Source organism: Grampus griseus (assembly GCF_964374135.1).
Source record: "Grampus griseus genome assembly, chromosome: 4".
Lineage (NCBI taxonomy): Eukaryota > Metazoa > Chordata > Mammalia > Artiodactyla > Delphinidae > Grampus > Grampus griseus.
The window spans coordinates 19,102,522-19,125,335 of NC_138997.1; the positions used below are offsets into that span (position 1 = coordinate 19,102,522).

General features: G+C 35.2%; 1 protein-coding gene across 1 annotated transcript in view; it reads left to right on the forward strand.

Moving 5' to 3' along the window:
* BANK1 (B cell scaffold protein with ankyrin repeats 1) overlaps positions 1-22,814 on the forward strand; it is a gene marked incomplete at its 5' end in the record, with an annotated part of 276,016 nt that overhangs the window by 207,622 nt on the left and 45,580 nt on the right. Inside the window, 3 exons of the mRNA XM_082653833.1 lie at positions 11,234-11,312; positions 14,606-14,911; positions 18,821-19,126. Coding sequence (XP_082509959.1) covers positions 11,234-11,312; positions 14,606-14,911; positions 18,821-19,126 — 691 coding nt within the window. The remainder of the gene's footprint in view (positions 1-11,233; positions 11,313-14,605; positions 14,912-18,820; positions 19,127-22,814) is intronic.

Below are 22,814 nucleotides of genomic sequence, written 5' to 3' on the forward strand. Positions count from 1 at the left end.
TAAACTGCATTAGACAAATTTATCTAAACTTCATGTCAGGTTACACACTTACAGAGTTACTTCTAGTGAAAATGGATATTAGACACACCCTGATTTCCATTAGACTAGCCCTGATTTCCTTTAGACTATGAATTTGAAGATTAGGAATTATTTTCACAAGTGACTGAAATCTGCCAAGTAAATCACTGGAAGCTTGAAAATGCTAAGCTACTACCTCACATGACAGTTTGCAATTCTCAGTGGCAGAATGAAGTGGGATGAGGCTCTTTTTACAGTAATTATACAATATAAACAGCAGCACCCTTAGTGTTTTGGTTGGGGACCCCACAAAATAAAATTTATTTCAAGTTAAAAGCTTTCAGATTTCTGGCCTAAAGAAAATGACGTTTTTCTCCCAAAGTGAACTTACTGGTTTTATTGATTCTCTTCTAGTCTGATTTTACATGCTGGCGTAGGGGAAATACGTTTCTTTAATATATAACAGTGTTGTTTTTCCTACCACAGAAGTTTTCCATTTTATTTTACCTTAAATGCATAGCAAATTTACTTTCAACAGGTTTGTTCTAATTTTAACTTATCAAATCTATTCTGCTACAGCTTTAGGTTGTTTTTGGTACATAAAAATATATTTTTGTCTAATTTTCCTTAAATAGATCTATATTTAGGTAAGATCTAAGTGTCCATCCTGCCAATGTACTCATCAAAATTAAGTGGAATGATAAAGGTCTTCTGATAAATGATTCAAATGGAATCTAGTAAATTGAGAGGGGTGAAAATGGCTTTTAATAAGCAAAATTATTTATTGAGGGTACATATGTGTCTCCCAGGTTTCTCTGATTATGAGATACTGCTCTGCTACTAAATAATATTGATAGTGTTGCTAGTTCAATTCCACAATTTAAGTGTAAAATTGTAAAATGAGGATACTTAAGAGTATTATGGTGTGTTGCAGTATATCAAAAATAATATTAAATCCACATATATAAAATAAGTATTAACACTTTTATCTCTAGTGACTTTTCCGCATAAGAACAGCCTCTTCTGAATTGTAACCTGCCTTTTATTTGCCATCCCACCATGTCTTCATTAATTTATGATTCACCTTTTCTGACTGTTGATCTTTCATGTTTTAAGTTCTCTGATCAATAGAATTGACTCTTCTAATTCTGTATTTTAAGCTAGAGATTATTCCAGCCATATAAATTCCTACTGGGGATAGATTTGCAACAGTATAAGCTTTAAGAATCTTTATATTTAATTTGTTCAAAAAACACTTATTTTGTGATAGTAATAATATAAACTAAAAGGGTCTTTTGTCTCATTTGTCAAATAACACTTATTATCTAGCAACTGAAGAGTATAATCTTTGTGGGAAATTGCTGGGTCTCTAAGTGGTGTTTTATGTTTGCTTCTGGCTTAGATTTCAGAAACCACTTGCTTTTCTGTTTTTAGATAAATGCCATGTGCAACAACTGTGATGATGACAATGCTAACCTTTTATTACTCGGATTTTTCCATTTCGTTCTCTTTGACCCTCACTCAAGTTATCAAAGGCTCAGAAAAAAAGGAAAAAAAAGAAAAAAAAGGTGGCTGTTAGTAATAGTCAACATAAATGTAAACCCAGCTACCTCTTCACTGACTCCTATCTGCCAACTTAGAAATATGCAAATGTATCAATTATTTAGTTTCTACTTAGTTTTGCTCCAAATGAAAGCATTTTTTTTAATGTGACTTAATTGGAGTATTTAAAACACCATAATTATTTATAATTTTAACATAGTGTTATTTTGTGTTTCCTCTACAGAATTTTACCCTTTTTTTATCTTATGATTTTGAAACTAAAACCAATTTCAAGATTTTAGAATTATCAATAGCAAAGCTTTACACCAGTGTCTATTATATGCTATTGTTCTTATTATAGGAATAGAAGATCAGAGTTAAGGTAATTAATGCAGCAGTCAGGTTCAGGGTTCATTAAAACCAAGTTCTTCAATCAGTTCTTGACTACTCAACTTGTTTGTACTCTGTATCTCATCCGTGGCCAATTTCTCCTTCCCTACTCTTGGTACACCCAGGAAGAAACACCCTTCTGAATTAGCACCTGTCCTCCCTCACATCATTTTATGCTGAAAGAAGGCAAACTAGTTTTAACATTAGTCTAAAACAGTCTTCATTGTAATATGAACATTGTAAAATCAAATAAAAGTCATTTGCGAATTAAACACGGTAGAATCATTTGAGAGACCCCTCTCCTCACCGACCCAGCTCTTAGGGTGTATTACATATCATAGTCTGTGGAAATGCTGCCCCAGGAGAATTTCAATGTACAGCTTACACAACCATACCCAGAAGCCTTGATTAGTCTCCATTAGCTTAATTGGTCTGCTATTGATCCATCATCACATCCATCTTGTGATTCCTCACACTTGAAAACAGAGATAATTTTTTAAATCATTATAAGCTACAAAGACCACTATTTAGAGACCTTTATTTTCATTCTTTACATTCCAGCTTGAACACAACTGACCTTTATTCAATACTAGAATTGAACATAAAGTTTGATGCAAACCTAATTTAGTAATATGAAAAAATAGGGTAACACAAAAATTCATCCTGTACTAAAATAATGATCTTAATGAAGATGATACAGATAACAGTTGTTGAGTACTTTCTATGTGCCAAGTTCTATAATAAGTATTTGATATGTATTTTCTCATTTAATTTTCACAATAACCCTGAGAGGGTAAGGTACTTTTATGCTTATTTTTACATCTAGAGAGACCAAGAGAGAAGACTATGCTTAAACTCAACTACGTAGTAAATACAAGAGTAACATTTGAATCCAGATCTGTGTGACAATACATCTGGACTCAAAATCTTAACCTACATAACCTACATGTATTTTTAGATGGACTGGTTAACAGCAATATCATCATCATCACCATCATCCGGAGATATCTCCAACACACCATAATTGGAGTAAAATAAACAAACTGACTCCACTCTTTCTATCGAACTTCACATGTTCTCCCCAAAATTCACCTATTTCTTTAATTGGGCAGCTTTGCTCTTTTGCCTTCTGTATATGGCTTAATCAATCTTGCTTTTGCTTACACCATTCTCTTTACCAGGAACATCCACATCTTTCTTCTTCCATCAATCCATTTATTGTTTATCTATCTATGAGCTCAACCAGCACACATTAGCTGCTAAGGACTAGATTCAAAATTTACCTCTCAAAGTCTACCCATCATTCAAATTCTAGCTCAGGTTATTCCACGTAGAACGATTATATTCCTTTCATCTCCTATTACACCCTTCAGTCAAACCAAACACTTCAGGGACTACAATTGTTTCAAGCATTTTACTTTTATTTTCCTTGCTAAATATCCTGGGAACATATTATGTGTTACATATTTTGTATACCCCCGGAAACTTGCATAGCAATAGGCACATAGAAAACATTTAATAAATTTTGATTGACCAAGGTTAGGAATAGTTCTACGTGTTTGAAAATGTTAGAGGACGTGTCTAGACTACACACTAGGAATTTGCCAGGGCTGAGTTGTTGCACATTTTCATAAAGTCAACTCTACCAGAGTCATATGGTAATTCTATTTTTAGTTTTTTAAGGAACGTCCATACTGTTCTCCATAGTGGTTGTACCAATTTACATTCCCACCAACAGTGCAAGAAGGTTCCCATTTCTCCACACCCTCTCCAGCATTTATTGTTTGTAGATTTTTTGATGGTGGCCATTCTGACCGGTGTGAGGTGATACTTCATTGTAGTTTGATTTGAATTTCTCTAATAATTTGTGATGTTGGGCATCTTTTCATGGGCTTTTTGGCCATCTGTATGTCTTCTTTGGAGAAGTATCTATTTAGATTTTCTGCCCATTTTTGATTGGGTTATTTGTTTTTTTGATATTGAATTGCACGAGCTGTTTTTGTATTTTGGAGATTAATCCCTTGTTGGTTGATTCGTTTGCAAATATTTTCTCCCATTCTGAGGGTTGTCTTTACATTTTGTTTATGGTTTCCTTTGCTATGCAAAAGCTTTTAAATTTAATTAGATCCCATTTGTATATTTTTGTTTTTATTTCTATTACTCTAGGAGGTGGATCAAAAAAGATATTGCTGCGAATTATGTCAAGGGGTGTCCTGCCTATGTTTCCTCTAAGAGTTTTATAGTGTCCGGCCTTACATTTAGGTCTTTAATCCATTTTGAGTTTATTTTTGTGTACGGTGTTAGGGAGTGTTCTAATTTCATTCTTTTACTTGGAGCTGTCCAGTTTTCCCAGCACCACTTATTGAACAGACTGTCTTTTCTCCATTGTATATTCTTGCCTCCTTTGTCATAGATGAGGTGACCATATGTGCGTGGGTTTATCTTTGGGCTTTCTATCCTGTTCCATTGATCTATATTTCTGTTTTTGTGCCAGTACCATACTGTTTTGATTACTGTAGCTTTGTAGTATAGTCTGAAGTCAGGGAGCCTGATTCCTTCAGCTCTGTTTTTCTTTCTCAAGATTGCTTTAGCTATTCAGGGTCTTTTGTGCTTCCATGCCAATTGTAAAATGTTTTGTTCTAATTCTGTGAAAAATGCCATTGGTAATTTGATAGGGATTGCATTAAATCTGTAGATTGCTTTGGGTACTATAATCATTTTCACAATATTGATTCTTCCAATCCAAGAACATGGTATATCTCTCCATTTTTTTGTGTCATCTTTGATTTCTTTCATCAGTATCTTATAGTTTTCTGAGTACAGGTCTTTTGCCTCCTTAGGTAGGTTTATTACTAGGTATTTTATTCTTTTCGATGCGATGGTAAATGGGATTGTTTCCTTGATTTCTCTTTCTGATCTTCCGTTCTTAGTGTATAGGAATGCAAGACATTTCTGTGTATTAATTTCATATCCTGCAGTTTTACCAAATGCATTGATGAGCTCTAGTAGTTTTCTGGTAGCATCTTTAGGATTCTCTATGTATAGCATCATGTCATCTGCAAACAGTGACAATTTCACTTCTTCTCTTCCAATTTGCATTCCTTTTATTTCTTCTTCTTCTCTGATTGTCATGGCCAGGAGTTCCAAAACTGTGTTGAAAAGTAGTGGCGAGAGTGGACATCCTTGTCTTATTCCTGATCTTAGAGGAAATGCTTTCAGTTTTTCACCATTGAGAATGATGTTTGCTGTGGGTTTGTCATATATGGCCTTTATTATGTTGAGGTATGTTCACTCTATGCCCACTATCTCGAGAGTTTTTATCATAAATTGGTGTTGAATTTTGTCAAAAGCTTTTTCTGTATCCATTGAGATGATCATATGGTTTTTCTTCTTCAATTTGTTAATATGGTGTATCACATTGATTGATTTGTGTATATTGAAGAATCCTTGCATCCCTGCTGCGATAAATCCCACTTGATCATAGTGTATGATCCTTTTAATGTGTTGTGGATTCTGTTTGCTAGTATTTTGTTGAGCATTTTTGTGTCTATGTTCATCAGTGATCTTGGTCTGTAATTCTCCTTTTTTGTGACACCTCTGTCTGGTTTTGGTTTCAGGGTGATGGCAGCCTCATAGAGTGAGCTTGGGAGTGTTCCTTCCTGTGCAATTTTTTTTGAGTCTGAGAAGGATAGGTGTTAGCTCTTCTGTAAATGTTTGATAGAATTTGCCTGTGAAGCCATCTAGCCCTGGGCTTTTGTTTGTTGAAAGATTTTTAATCACAGTTTCAATTTCAGTGCTTGTGATTGATCTGTTCATATTTTCTATTTCTTTCTGGTTCAGTCTTGGAAGATTGTACCTTTCTAAGAATTTGTCCATTTCTTCCAGGTTGTCCATTTTATTGGCATAGAGTTGCTTGTAGTAATCTCTCATGATCCTTTGTATTTCTGTGGTGTCAGTTGTAACTTCTCCTTTTTCATTTCAATTTTATTGATTTGAGTCTTCTCCCTCTTTTTCTTGATGAGTCTAGCTCAAGGTTTATCAATTTTGTTTATCTACTCAAAGAACCAGCTTTTAGTTTTATGGATCTTTGCTTTTGTTTTCTTCATTTCTATTTCTTTTAGTTATGCTCTGATCTTTATGATTTCTTTCCTTCTACTAACTGGGTTTTGTTTGTTCTTCTTTCTCTAGGTGCTTTAGGTATAAGTTCAGGTTGTTTATTGAGATTTTTCTTGTTTCTTGAGGTAAGATTGTATTGCTATAAACTTCCCTTTTACATCCCATAGGTTTTGCCTTTGTTACATCCCATAGGTTTTAGGTCATCGTGTTTTCATTGTCATTTGTTTCTAGGTATTTTTTATTTCCTCTTTGATTTCTTCAGTGATCCATTGGTTATTTAGTAACATATTGTTTAGCCTCCATGAGTTTGTGTTTTTTTCCTGTAATTGATTTCTTTATTTTAATTTTTATGTATTTTCTTTATTTATCTTCTGGCTGCATTGGGTCTTAGTTGTGGCACACAGGATCTTCGTTGAGGCATGTGGGATCTTTCGTTGCAGCGCGCAATCTTTTTGTAGCGGCCCTCAGGCTTCTCTCTCGTTGCGGCGCACATGGGCTTTTCTCTAGTTGTGGCATGCAGGCTCCAGGGCACATGGGTTCTGTAGTGGCAGCATGTGGGCTCTCTCATTGAGGTTCGCGAGCTCAGTAGTTGTTGCGGGTGGGCTTAGTTGCCCTGTGGCATGTGAGATCTTAGCTCCCCGACCTGGGGTCGAACCTGTGTTCCCACACTGAAAGGTGGATCCTCTACCACTGGACCACCAGGGAAGTCCCTCCTGTAATTGATTTCTAATCTCATAACGTTGTGGTCAGAAAAGATGTTTTATGCTACATTTGAAAACTGACTTGCTTGGAGAACTATATAAATTATTACAGTTTTATTGTGGCACATGCTTTTAGCGTTATATCAGTGTATGAACAAGAAAATAAACTAGACATCCACAGATTCCTTTCAGATTTTGGATTCCGTAATTTTAAATGAAGATAACTGTTTTTTTACTTTTACAACTACAACCTTAACAAAGGAATGGATTTTAATCATTCACATTTTAGTGAACGATGGCTGAATTTAAACCAAGCACATGGCCCAATAAAGGTGTTAGTACCTCACAAATGCAACCACAACTGTGACGGATTACAAACAAACATTATCAAAATAGGACTAGAGTGTAGTTAAAAGGGTCAGGTGCCCAAGCTGGAAGTTCACAACGCTAGTTAGAGCTGATGGGCAGAGACTAAGACCAGAAGCTGTCAGCACCAGGACTGGAGCCCTGTGTGTCACCACTCAGAGAGATTGGCTTGAGGGTGGCCTCAGGTTGAGAGAAGAGCTGGGTGAACACACCAAGTGAGTCGAGGTCAGAACAAGAGATGTGCTAGCTACAGAAGCCAACCCTCCAGAATCTTTTTAAAGCTAAATTTTTTCAGATTTGTTTTCCTAAGTGTGAGGAAATAGGTTTCAATATTCCTGCTGTTTTTTCCTCCCTTTTTACTAACTTTCAGATGAAACCATCACCTGTCCCCTTGGCACCTGTTCTTTTCACTGCACCAGATTGTTTTGTTGGTTACAATTAAAAACTTGAATTTCTCATTGTGTAGAATGAGACTTCTAACCTTTGTCCACCTGGTCAAATTATCTTTTCATCACTTAATTTTTTATATTAAGATTCTGTCTTAAAAAATAGAGCATATATCCTCAGGTTATTCTAACAAAATTTTGGTCCATGCTAAGGAAAATGTCCACTTTTTCCCCACCAGAGTTTAACTGCTCCACAACTATTTGATTCTTCCTCATTCCTCTTTCAATCACAGACAGAGTTCCTATTTAGTTTTTACATTCAGGATTCCATTTCCCATAATATAAAAAGAAACTTTCATGAGGAATTATATAAGTCTGCTTCTAGGCCATATTCCTGGATGGCCTAAGGAAAAACAAATTCTCTTAAAATATGTCATGAAAACTAAGATATACTTTTACAATATGACCTTGGAAATTTTTTTGAGACTTGTATGTTTGCTGTCATGCACAGCTTTTGTATAACTTTGTTCATTCTTAACATTTAGTAGGAAAAATCTTTATTATTTCAATTGGAATATTAATGCAGATTCTGAAGCCTAGTGTGTTCATTTTGGGGAATGAATAAAATATTACAAGGTCAATTTGTTACTCTTCAGAGACATATATATATGTCTCTGAACAGACTGTCATGTGCTTTAAAGCTGGTAAAATCATTTATAATCAACACTGTGGAAAGTTGGACAAAAGTTGGGCTAATTACAGTATCTTCAGAAGCTCATAAAAATATTTAGAAACCAACTGCCATGTGAAGATTGTTTTTATTCACTCCCTTAAAATCAGAATATTATGATTAATTGTACTGTACTAGATGCCAAAGCCATGTGGAGCTTTATATATCCCAGTCAACAAGTTCTTTTATCTTTGATCAGGAATGATTTAAATTTTATCAAACATTGTGTGCTACAAGGACTATCTACGGCCTAGAATATTACTCTGAGCATGTTCAGCTAATAGATTTTATTGTTTAAGCTGGATTTTTTTCCTTTAGAGAAGTGGCAGTCATGGCAAGTGTCAAGATAATTTTTTAATCCAATCTCCTCACCCAAAAAGCAAACGAATAAAACTTTTCCCTGATTATCTGGTTATTTCTTAATTTTACATTTCACCTGTAAGGATTGAGTTTATGGTAATGAAATAAATAAAATATTGTATTCTAATCATTTTTTGATTTATTTCCCCTCCCAGTAAAAATGGGATATTTTTGGAGAGTGTGAATTGTGTATCTTTTAAACTTTTAACTATTTACCTTAATTACTAATAGAGTATTTAGCACATAGTAGGCCTGCATAAATATTTGATAAATTAATGAATAAAGTCAGACTCTAGCCCCAGATAAAGAAACTTATTAAAGAATTAAATATTTCTTCCTCTGATTCTTATCATCTCTGTTAGCTTGTAAATTATAGAGATGTTTTTAATCATAAAATCATACTGCCACACTTCGATCAGAAAGTTTATATTCCAGTTCTTTTTCTGTCACAGCAGAACGTCCAAAGGCACACAATTCAGAAGAATTAAGTTAAATAATTATTGGCTTATTATTGATGATTCCCACATCAGATCAGTGTGGTCACCGTGCTTGCTTAAGTGTGAATGAAGAAAGGAATATCTAACATATGCAGATTACATTTATTGAGCACTTACTATGTGGTAGATGTAATAATGTGTTTTGCTTACATTTTCTAATTTAACATTCCCAGCAAATTGATAGTATAGATATTACTATCCATATTTTGCAGGATAGAATATTGAAATTTAGAGTAAAGTGCCCAGTGTCACACAGCTAATAAATAATAGAACTATGATTTGTTCTTAGACTGACTTCAAAATCCATTCTCTGTCCACTGTACCACACAACAAAGTATTAAAGTGATTAGATGTCAGAGTGTCATCATACTTTTAAGCCATCATTGATTTCACCAGTTATTAATATATCATTAGATACAACACATTTTTCCAAAATAAATGATTGTTAAGTGTAAGGAGTTCTAGTAAGACACAATTGGTTTTTAGTGTAAATATGTCGAAAGATCCTTTCATTCCTGAGAAAACAATTACTTTCTACATAGCCTGATTATACAAAATATCGGTTTTACATAATATTTATGAAAGTACCCAAATCAAAGTTGGCTATTTTTTAAATTTGGAAGCCATTTCCTTCAAGACATTTTTTAGGCTTGTGTGTTTGTTTGCACACATGTCATGAAGCTTAAGTTATAACATAAAAATGATTCCATTATGTTTCAACCTCAGTATGTGACACACACACACCCCTACATACTTGCCCACAGACTCTTTATTAAGAGACTGATTTTGAACTCAGAGTGTCTAGGCTTGTGAATAGTATAGCGGAAATTTCCACATAATTCCTGAAATCTTTGTAAAACATTCCTGTTATTCAACTAGTAAAAACGTCCTTGATGTGATTTTAAGAGTATTACGGATTTTTTTAAATGTATTCTTGATCTACCTTGTGAAATATAGAGGTCAGGCTAACTGAAAACAAAAAATGACCATATCAACAGTGCTTTTAATACCAAAGCATACAAATACCAACTAAATATCTATCAATCTCCCTAGTAAAGTTAAGTGATTTTTTTACATTAGCATTTAATTGAGTCCACAAAGGGGAAAATATAATTTAAATAGAAAATAATATGAAAAAGAATATATATATTCTGTTTATAGGTTATATATATATTCTTTGATTTCCACTGGAATCTTGAAAATAAAAATGTCTTTAATATTTTTATAGTGAGCCTGATGCAGAAGCTCATTTTCTTTTTTTTAATTGAAGTATAGTTGATTTACAATGTCGTGTTCGTTCCTGGTGTACAGAAAAGAAATTTAAAGGGACAATCCAAACGTAGAGCAAATGGACGAATCATTTCAATTTTATTAAGAACAAAAGCATAAATCATTTGAATAATCACTTGGAGCTCATGGTAACGAAACGTGACCTATGCTAATGCAACCAAGCTCCGTCTCTTTCTCTGCGTGCTTTTGTACAAATAGAGCTCTCACTGGAGTTACTTAGCTTTCTCAGCAAACACCAACATGTTCCACTACTTCAGACCCCGTGCCTCCTTCAGAGATTGTAAGCAAACACTAGCAATTTCAGAGGAAAAAAAGCAGGCTTCTATGCTTTCTCAGTAATTCTCCCTTCTAAGTGTAGTGGAACTGATTTCAGAAAGACAAACATAAATTCCCTTACTCAGTTTCCTTTTTCTTTTTAAAGATGGAAAATAAATCACTTTAAAATTTCACTGTCTTATACACAGTATTATAATCCTTGATGTAATTAAGAATATCTTTTGAACTGGTAAAAGATACCAGGAATGTTCAAAAGGAAGCAAAGCTCATGGTTTTTAAAAGAAATCGTTGCCTTCCTTTTTATTCAGGAGTTATTTATTGTAAAAATTTCATAATTATTGCTGTGACTCTTAAAAAAGTTTCATTTAAAAAACTCTTTATTGTAAATGTTATATTGTTCCAGTTACACTTTTAATACTGTGTCATTGAAAAAATTATAGATGGCCCAAATATAATAGCTGAGATATGTAAGGTATTAGCTGTCAGTTTGGTATGTGTGAAAATGCAGATTTATTAAGATTAATACATATAATTGAAAATTACATTCCTTTTTGTCTTCAGATCCAAGAAGTTAGCAGAAATAATGAGGAAGAAAGTGACTATGAAGAGGATATTACCTCATTTTCTACATGTTCTCCTAGTAAGTGTTCCTATATGTTATGTACATAAACAACATTTGTATTAAGGTGTATGTGACTGATAAAGTAAAACTGAAGAGAGCATAGAAAAGCATGGAGAGCATGGAAACATATTTAATTAACTGAATGACTTTTAGTGTATCATCTGGTAGAGATATGACTACATTATCTTGCTAATTTAAGTATTTCTAATAAGTTCAGTGTTTAATAATCAAACCAGCAGTTTTTCCCACCCAAAGAGAATACACAAGTCAGGTTGATATAAATATTCTATTTGACAACTATATTTTTTCAGTTTTTTTTTTAAACAAAGTCACATTCTTTTCAGACCTTGGGACTCTCTATGCTCCCTGCTGGCTGTAATAGAATGTAATTCTCTATTCTAGAAAACTAATTGAGAGTCTTCCTCCATGTACATAACGCTACCTATCATGCCTGTTTCCACTGGTATACAGCAGCTTGCTCACCATCTCCACCAGCAAGTCTGATAGCCATCTCCCACCCAGCATTTCCAAATCTGAAAACCCTAATTCCCACCACTCCCAAATCTGCTCTACCCTCTGACTTCCCCATCTCAGTAAATGAAGACTCCTTCCTTGTTCAATTAAGTCCAAAAACTTCAGTCACCCTTTTTTACTTTCTGTCCTACCCTGTATCCAATCAGATAATACTGTGGACTGTACCTTCGCAAAACAGCCAGACTTTCCTCACCCTTTCATTGTTACTTATCCTAATCCGTGCTGTCATCTGCTCTCCCCTGGATTATTGCAATAGCACAGTGGCTCTCAATGAAGCACTGTTTTCTAACTCCAACAGAAGATATTTGTCAATGAATGGAGATTTTTTTTGTCATTATTTTGAGAATGGAATTTTGCTAGAAATACTGCTAAATATCCTGCAATGCACAGGATATGCCCCATGAAACACAGGATTGTCTTGTCAAAAATGCCAGTAGTATGCCGTTAAGAAACCCTGCAATAGCTTCCTCCCAATTTGCCCCTAATATTCTATGCTTCAAAAAGGAACTAATCACTCTTCTGCTCCAAATTCTCCAATACCTTCCCATGGTACTTGTAATCCTTATTATCACCTATAAGGCCCTAGATAATCTTGATGGTCCCATCTCTGACCACTCTCGCGCTTGTTCACAGCCAAAGTGACACCTCACACATCAAGCAGGCTCTTGCCTCAGGTCATTTGTACTTTGAACAGTTCGCAGATGATGCTCCATTAAACGTTATTGACCACCAGTTTTTCAAATGATGGGCTGACCAGCAAAGCAAATAACATTAAACACAATGCCTTAACTAGCATACTTTGGCAAAATCGGTAAACTCTTCAAACACTATTGCAGAACACAAAATTATGCTAAATATTAATGTAATAAATTGATGCATTTTAAAGTTATACATTTTATTATCTTTGTAATGACTTAATGATTTGTTATAATTTTTAATGATAATGAAAGTGATGATAAAGGCCATCATTGATAATGACCATATATTTATCATGCCACTTAATCCTCTGAAGTACTACCTATGATAAGGAGACATTATTTCAGTTATTGGTACAGCACAACCTCATTTCTACAGACAGTTTGGACCTGGAACTGTCTCATATACGAAACTCTGTGCGACTGGACTCACGCCTCTGACTCTTTCGTTGGAGTGAGGGTGAAGCATAGAACACCCGAAGTCAGCAGATTTCCATTGGTATCACCATTGCTATGAAGCTTGCTAAAACTCACTGACCAAGCACATCTGACTCTCCAGGGCTGTATTCCAGGTTTGGGCATATTTGACAAGGACCAAGGAGACTCTGTTGCTTGCTTAGGCAGTGTTTATGTAAAATATAAACACCGAATACATAAACATAAGAGTGGCTACAAGTAATTGCCTGTAGCATGAATGTAATTCTAAGCTGATGATCGATTTTCCCAGACTGAAATAGCGAATCCCCTTTGCAAGCATCAGCAATGATTTCTTTTCAGCCACTCCATCATTTACTCCATCAATACTTCTAGAGACTTCTATGTTTCAGGCTGTGTTTGGGGTTACAGCCAGAAAGCTGAATGAGGTCTGGGCAGAGATCTGTGCAAGAATGAAAGTCCACCTGCTCTACCCAGGCTGGTAATTAAAGAATCTTGGTTTGCAGTTCTAATACTGGCAGCTAGACGTTTCTTCTTTCTCACATGAAAGAAAGAGAGAAATTAAAAATAAAATTCATGTAGAAATATGTAGTACTGTCATGGGCATGATTTTCCCACATGACTAACTTTTCTCTCATTGCTGAAAAATGTCTACAGTGTAACTCTTCAATCAAAAAAAGATTCCTCTTTGTACTCTGCCATTTGTCTTCTTTAGCTATATTTTAGTTTAGCGACACTTTAAAACAACAATTTGCTTTTCTATTGCACTCATGGCAGCAAGTCACATTTTCCCTCCAATACAGAGATTCCAAAGTTCATTTTAACTTTGTATGATTGCTTTATTTAGAGCAGAATTTCTATAAAGAAAATATAAAGAAAAAAGTTTTAAGATTTAAAGTTATTGCATTGTAATATATTTTTTCTATTTTCTCCCTGAGTGGTTAGAGAGCATTTTACTGTGTACAGTATAAACACAAATCATGGAATCATGATTCTTAGAATGGAGGAAATGTGACTGAATCATTTGGTTAAGTTTCAGGACAGAAAAGATTTTTTGGTGAGAGAACTGAGCCTTAAAAATATTTGCTTACTATTGGTGATTTGGATGCCTTCCCCATCAAAAAATATTAACACTTTTCTCAAGTAATATTTTCAAAAATTAAAATATCATCTGGTGATAAATATGTTAAAATAATAACTAAATAAAAATCACAGATTCATTTCATTGCATTATTTACAGGCAAGTTAAGATTTTTGTTCCTTGCCTTTACCTTTTCCATCACTTACTTATTAGGTTAGTTATATTGTTTTCTAATAAAAATATGGTAATGCAGTCATATATTGAATCTGGTTAATAACTCTAGAGAATCAGAATATTTTTCTATACATGTAGTATCTGAATATTATATATCATTATGTGTATGAGAGTGTCATAAACTGAGGTAGATATAATGGAGCTTTCTTTGGTAAATATTATAAAAGCCCAAGAATGACTGTTCACCAAAATTACACATTTGTCAGCTTTCCCCTGTATCAGATCCTAAAAGTTTAATTAACATTACCACCACTTCTGTACGAAGTTAGAAAATATGAAATGCCTCCAGATGCTGTGTTTACATGAAATCATACAATCTTCTTCATAAGCAGCCATACAGAGCCCAGTTTTCCATCATGAAAGCTGGCGGCCGTACAGGCAGAGGGCGGAAGGAGCAGAGGTGAATGAAACGGCAGAGGAAGAAAAAGAGCATGAATCAGGCACGGAGGCCAAGCACCGCCCACCAGAGGTTGACAGTGGGAGTGAGAACCAGTATGATGACTTGTACACATTCATTCCTGGAGACGACCCAGAAAATAATTCCCGAGGGCTCCTCGTGAGCAGCAGACCACCTCTCCCTCCACCGCGACCTGTAACAGCTGCCTTCCCACTGGAAAAACCTCACTTCACATTACAAGGTAAGGTTAAGGTTAAAACAACAACTACAAAACTTTGACACACTTACATAGCATATAGTGGCAAAGCCATACAAAGATCAACTTTTAAAACCCAGAGAAGATTTCCTCCTATTCTTTAACAACTAGGGCCTCAGAAATCAGGTAAGAGATACCTCCCACTAACTCCCTTCCTCCCTTCCTTCCTTCTTTCCTCCTTTCCTCTCTCTCTCTCTGCCCCCCACCCTTCACTATTCCTCGCTCCCGTTCTTCCTCTCTCCCTCTCTCTTTTTCTTTCTTTTTTCTTCCAGGAAAAAAGTCTCATTACAAAACTTTCTGTAAGTAAAGAAAACTTGGAAGGAGTCTGTAATTCTTCACATAAAACGAACCTCAAGCATCATGTGGAAAAGTAAGCAACAACTTAGCTTTTAAAAAATACTCTCAAAGGGCTTCCCTGGTGGCGCAGTGGTTGAGAGTCCGCCTGCCGATGCAGGGGACACGGGTTCGTGCCCCGGTCCGGGAAGATCCCACATGCCGCGGAGCGGCTGGGCCTGTGAGCTATGGCCGCTGAGCCTGCGCGTCCGGAGCCTGTGCTCCGCAATGGGAGAGGCCACAACAGTGAGAGGCCCGCGTACCGGGAAAAAAAAAAAAAAAAACTCTCAGTTTTCTGACAAAAGAGGAAGGCTAATGTGTTACAGATTTGAAAATGACCTTGGACACTTCACTCAGTTGGTAGCTGCAGGGGAAGCAAGTGGTAAAGGGTCTATCACACGCTGCATTGAGACCAAAGTCAAAAAAATCTGTCTTGCTAAAGTGGAAGAACAACCGTTAAATGGCTGTGACAGCATTTCTTCCCAGATGCAGGAACTAAGGTGTGTCATGGGGGGGTGGGGGGGGGTTGGGAGTGGAGGGCAGGAAACATCAGAGGAGCTTCCATATGAGGCTTATCTGCCTGGAATGTTCAACAGCCCGACAGACTTCCATGCTCACTCGTAGAGTCACCAATTACCACCCACTTTATTGATCACTATTTCATGTTTACTTTCCAAATTCATAAAATGGTCTTACAAAGAAAATTTAATAAGAAGGATGAAAGAAATATCTATTATTAAAACCCCATTTGTCACTCTAGTTGTCAAGTCCTAAAAGGCTATATGAAGTCTATAAAGACTGTTTTAAAAGTGAATTTTGAAGCTATGAAATTTAGCATTTGTGTCCTTGAAGGCCTTATCTCTATAAAAGTTCAAGCTGATTAACGTGAAATTTTGCTAAGATTATGCACTATATTTAGAGATGGAAAGTACTGCTTAATGGAAAGTATGGGAAGCCTAATGGTACTTCTTGATTCATTCACTCATTCAGCAAACATTTATTGATCACCTACTGTGCCAAGCTCTTACAGACTGTTGAGATAGATCAAGGAAGTAGGGTTATCAATACTGGGAGCAAGGGAGAGATGCAGCTTCGTAGTCCACTGACAACAAAATTCTAGTATATTTTTCTCACTTTTACAGATGTGGATAATTTTATCTAATTATTAAAAGTAATTATTAAGAAAGCAAAATTGTCTTATATCACGTTAAAGCTCTTAAAGGAGCTAATATTAAATCATATTTTTTCTAATGTCAATTTCCACATATGGTATGTTGGTTAGGAGGTCTAAAATTACTCCACAGAGAGTAATTTTCACCAGATATCTAGGACCAGAAGTATAATGTTGGCTAATACATCTTCTGAAAAGTACCAAGTATAAAAAGCAAAATAATACAAAAACCCCTTTTTATTTAAAAACTGTATTTTCAATTCAGCATTACTTTTAGTATCATTTTTTTTCATAGAGCTAATATTGGAAGTAAATGGAAAGTAAAATACCAATCTTTTTTCTTAAAATTCTTTGATTAAGTTCTTTGAAAGTAAGACTGGAAGCTACCACTTATTTTTTGCCAGAGACTTTGTTTGGGTTCTTTGACTTTAGCTAGTGATACCTTCAGGAATTGTTCTTTAAGAGTACCTTCCATATGCCCTCAAGTAACCGAAAAAGAGGGGCCACCTCATCAATGCCCTAAGCATCAAATTCCTTATGATGGATTTATGGACATAGTCATTGGAGAAAACAATAATATAGAACATTATATAACACTTTTCAGTTTATAAAGAACATCCAGTCTCTTTTTATCTTTACAACAAACTTTCAAGGCAACAATCATTGTAATGTTCTTTTGACTAAGACCCAAGACCCTAGGGACCGCAATTAGAATGTGTCAAATAATTCCATGAGCAGGTTTCCTGGGATTTTGGGATTCTTATCTTTCTTACACATTCCTTCCCAATTATTTCAAAACTTGGAATTATAGGAATGATATATTTTATTCGTTATTCATTAATGTACAACCTGAGTTGAGAAAACTCAGGTCCAACTCCAACATGAAAAGTACAATCTTATACATTGGGAAATGAAAAGTGAAATGTATTATTTCTAGTGCAAGCCCAACTTTAGAAAGAGTTGGGGAAGGAGGTGGGTGGAGGAACAAAGAGAGTTAACAGCTCAGGAAATCAGTTCATAAAAGTAAGATAGTTGACACATTCCACTAAAAATGAAACACTGTGCAAGTGTTTCCCACACACTTAATCTAGTTTCACCTGGGATGCTGTCAGTGAAACAGAAATCATGAAGTCAGAATCTCAAAACCATATTATTCATAAGGGAAAAGGCAAGTCGTAGAGATTTTAAAGTTAGTGCCAGGCATGCTGGCGTTCATACTTCTTGGGTTAAACTAACTGAAACAAGCTAAGGCTCTGTTGAGAGATGATCTTGGACTCTCCTCTGGTCTCTCCTCATAAGCCTACCCAAAACAATTGCTGAATCTTCTTAGAATAATATCCTTTTATTCTGCTCTAACAGCTTGTCTTTCTCCCTATCTCCTAAGTTTTTCCACTAAAATATCCATTAAGTAAACTAAAGTTTTTGGTCAGATTCTCACCGAAGAGAAGGGAGACTAGTTCTCCTTTAGTTCACATGCATGAATCTCAGAACAACACAGAAAATTAATGATTTTTCAGTCAATAACTGAAATCCTTTCCATTTTTATTGTTCTCAATAATACTTTAAGCAAAACACTTGTCAAAAGGGCACATTTTTAAAAAATTTCTCATTGGTCCGGCAGAGAGGGCCATCCAAATTCTCTTCAACTTATTTATTGACACAGTATACAATATCTTTGTCTTCTAAGTAAACTGCTGCTAGAATATTTTAATACATTCCTATAAAAATATGTAAAGATTTTATTGAATATAAAAAACCTGAAAGACTGTTCTTTTCATATGAATTAATCTTCAAGCCATTGATTTTCCATGCCATGTTTTATGTCATGAACCCTACTTTCAGTGTCCCTTATCAAAGAGTGAGGTATAAGTTAGCTTATAGAAATCAAGAGAGCCAGAGTGAGACATAGCGTAAGAAACCAAACAATGGTGGTTTTGGCTATTCCCCTCTGTCATTTTCAGAGAAATTGAATTTTAGGCAAAATACCCAGTTCAATCCCTATAAAAGGTAATATGACTTCAAATTTAAAAAAAAAAAATCTGAGAGCATTATGCTTGAAAAACACAAGCTTTCAAAACATTTGGAATTTGAGGCTTAGTTTTATAATTTGATTTCCTGATATTAAATCATTCATAAACTATGTAGAAAATATTTATATGCTTATTTATATATTTTCAAAGAAATCCAGGTCTTTAACAAACTTTTTCTGACAAATCAACAGTTACAAACTGCCAGAGGATATGTTAGTAAATTACATGGTTCACTTTTCTCTTTTTGGAATTTATAGGATAATATATAAATTGTTTGGGGGTGTGGTTCAAGCAGGTGACAGATGGACACCAATAATGCTTAAGGTATGAGTAACCACCATCTAAATGTTTCATAAGCAGGGAAAACGTCGGAAGGCCAAATGGAAAGAAGTCAAAGTTGGTGTGATTCCAGTGCAAGACATGAAACAGGAGGTGAACCCAGAGGAGAAGAAGAACAGAAAGAAGATGAGGAAGACCAGGAAGAGAAGGAAGACCCGTACACTTTTGCTGAGATTGATGACAATGAATATGACACGATACTGGCCAAGAGGAGTACAAAGAAAAAACTTGGAAGCCGGTCATTCATTCTGAACAGACCTCCTGCTCCCACACCACGACCCACAAACATCCCTCCAAAAGAGGAAACTACACCTTATATAGCGCAAGGTAATTTGTTTTGCTGCTGCTGTTACTGTTTGTGTGTGTGTTTTTTGGGGGGTGGCCTCTTTTTGGGTGGGATCTAAGCCCAAAAGATGAAAAGCATCTTTTCGAGTCATAGGTAAGCTGTATTGGACCATTTTTAAATTTAAAACCACGATGAATAACGAAAATAAGAACAATATGTAGGGCTCTGGTTTGTAATTGTTGATTAAGGAGGATAATTTTGACAAACCATCCAAAGAGCATGAAACCATAATATGTGTGGGGAAATACTGTTTGATGCTTCTTCCATAATTCTGTGAGAGGGAAGCTCAACACCTGTGAATAATGTGCAACACACGAAGAGAAGGTAGGTACGTTACTTTTTGCCCCTCATTCCATTTAAGATAACTTTAAAAACCTAAACAGTTTTGAGTACTAGAATCTTAGATATGCAACCCCAGTTCCTCTGATAATTGCACTTCACCCCAATGATTAAGATTCACTTCATCTATGATAGAATTTCTACTTCATTTTAGACTTCAATTCTCCTTTCTCATCTCAGTTAAATCTAAATAAAAAATAGCAAATCCCTAGAGCTTTTTTATATCTGTAACCCCAGCAGGATATACTGACTTTGCTGTTCTTTCCTAACACTCCTGTATTCTCTGGTTTGGTGCACTCCATGAGTCCCTAGTGTCTAAGACATGAATTTTATTCATCAGTATCGCAGGCACATGCACTGAGTGTCTTTGGGGGTTAAGGTACCATCCTAGAGACTGAGGATGTGGAATAAAACAATGTCTGCATCCTTGAGGAGTTCTAGGCAACAGCTATGCAAATAAATATACAGTACAATTTGACCCTTTATTAGAGATTTTTGAACAAAATGTTTGGAATCAAACAAATGTTGGGGTGACAACTAAAGCTGAGAGGCAATATATTATACATTCAAATAGCCTAAACCGGGTACCCAGAGTATTTAAATATATACCACAAATCCACTCAAAAAGAACACGGTTACTCACCTGTGCTTAACATGTTCAAAAGAAACCATTCTATTGTTTAAGCGGTATGTGTTGAGAGGTTTGTATAAGAAAATTTAGCAAGTTTTTTACCAATGTACTAGATACCTACTTAACAGGGATCTGCTGCTGATAATGTTCAAGACAGTGTTATAAAAAAGGAAACAATAACAAATTAATAAAGGTTTCAGCTAAAATAAAATGTCAGCTGGAACAATTATCTAGATTATTAAGGGAGGGAATAAGCTGTAATTAGAACTTCTCAGATTGTCTACCATAGTGGCTCTAGGATATTACAGTCAGGCCTTCATATCCGTGGATTCCACATCTGAGGATTCAACCAACTGCACATAGAAAATGTTCAATAAAAGAAAATTCCGGAAAGTACCACAAAGCAAATCTGCCTCCAGAGCAACTGCTTACATAACATTTATATTGTATTTACAACTATTTTTATAGCATTTACATTGCATTAAGTATTATAGGTAATCTAGAGTGACTTAAAGTATACGAGAGGATGTGCAGAGGTTATCGGCAAATACTGTACCATTTTAGAAAAGAGACTTGAGCATCTGCAGATTTTGGTATGGGGGAGGGAGGTCCTGGAACCATTTCCTTGCGGATGCCAAGGGACAACTGTACTAGCTCTGTGACAAGGTTACTAAATCCCAATAAATAATTTTGAAGAGGAAAGTTAGATATATAACTCAATAACAGAATTTAGTTATATTCTGGAAATTTTTGAAGAGGTACATCATCTTCTGTATCTCAGTCTCTAGGGATTTCTCAGGACCACAATAGAGACTCCCATGTTGCGTTTCTCTGCTGTTTGCTCTTTATCTTGTCATCCTTCTATCAATTGTCCTATTCTTATTTTCCATGAGTGCATTCTTGTTTTCCATTTGTTCTTGTTCTATATCATTCTTTTCTCTTTCTTTAGTGGTGGTGCAGGCAATGAAGTTCAATATCTTTGTCATGGCTTTTGTTTCATTTTGCTTTGAGTTTTTACATTTCTGCGATTTTAATTTTTCTTTAGTTCTCATATTGTCTGTATTATCTTTGCTTGTTGTTTGTTCGTTTCGTCTGGAATGCTTGATACCCCCATAAAATATCTGACTATTCTTAGCGATGCTTTCATGTTTAAGAATGAAGCAGCAAAAATCTGAATGAAAACTCTACTTGCTAACTTGTGGACTGCACTGCAGGGTAATGAGGTAACCAGCTTTTTCATTGAATTACCCCAAAGTGTTAGTTTAGATAGATCTATTCTCTACGTTTTTCAGTATTTCTAGAATAAATTCCAACTTACTCTAACCTACATTTATATACCTGGTTGCCAGCACACTGATATCAGAGTGTGGGAAAAAGACTGGGAACTTTCACCACTCAGAGTGCACTGTTTAACTTGTTCTCCCTGTGTTCAGTCCAGTGTATAACTCCTTCCACCCACTGTGCCTTGTGTGCCATGGTCAGAACTACTTCTATTCAATTTCTCCAAGAACAAACTGTCCATCATAGGTGATTGCCTCGTTTCATTAGAGAAGGAATTAGGGACAAGGACGGCTTTAGGCTGTCAACCAAGCCCCATATTAAAGAGAATTGAGATGGTTTTCCTCCTCATTCATATATTTATTAATTACATAAAGATTTATTGAGTACCAAATGATAAAGTTTTTCTGTGGATTAATTATGTAAATCCCCTACATAACAGTGGTACAATTTGTCATTTATACACACACACACACACACACACACACACACACAGAATTTAAAGAATCTTAGAAATCTTGAGTTTCTAAGAACTTTTAAAGGCTATTTATCTCATCCCAAGCGCAACACCCTTCAACATTTACAAGAAATCTTTCATTCAATTACAGTCTAATTTGTTCTCACAACATTTGTGTTATATGCAGACAGGAATCCGTGTTACATTCTGTGATTGTGTTTTTGTTTTTGTTTTGCACCTAAGTATATAAAAGCACGTATGGTTATTTTCTCCATATTTCAGATTAGTAGCAAAAACTGAACTGTAAATGAGGTCATCAAAGTCCCTTTCCATTATTTCTTCCTTTTCTCTTTCACTGGAATATACTTGCTTGCTTCTTCCTTTTATGCTATTGATTGTTGATCATTCTGTGCTCACATTAGGAAAACATTACCTCATCAGCCAGTTCTTTTGTGATGTTCTTTGCATTTCACAGGGTAAATGTCTTTCATCACGGCTTCCTTTTTTCTTTCCTAGCTCAGGCAAATCTATTAAATAGAATATACACCATTTCCCAGAAAGCCATGCATTCAATTAGAAGAACATTAATTTACCCTAATTCTTGCCAGAGCACAGAAGTTGTAGCAGAATGCTGGCACATCCAGGGTGTGTTACAGTAGCCAGAAGAGAGGGATGTGGAGTAGGGGATGGAAAGAGAATGCAGGATGCCTAATCCCAACTTACTATTTCAGAAACTCAAGAAAGTTATAGCAAAGTGACTAGGCAAATAAACCAGAGAGATATAGGAAAATCATGTTGGCTTTTGTGAGATAATGGGATATAGATAGATAGATATACACACATATTTATATACTGCATTACATATATATATATATATTCCAAACATATATATATGTAATTATATATGTAATTTTATATATATATATATATATATATATATATATATATATATATAAAATTACAT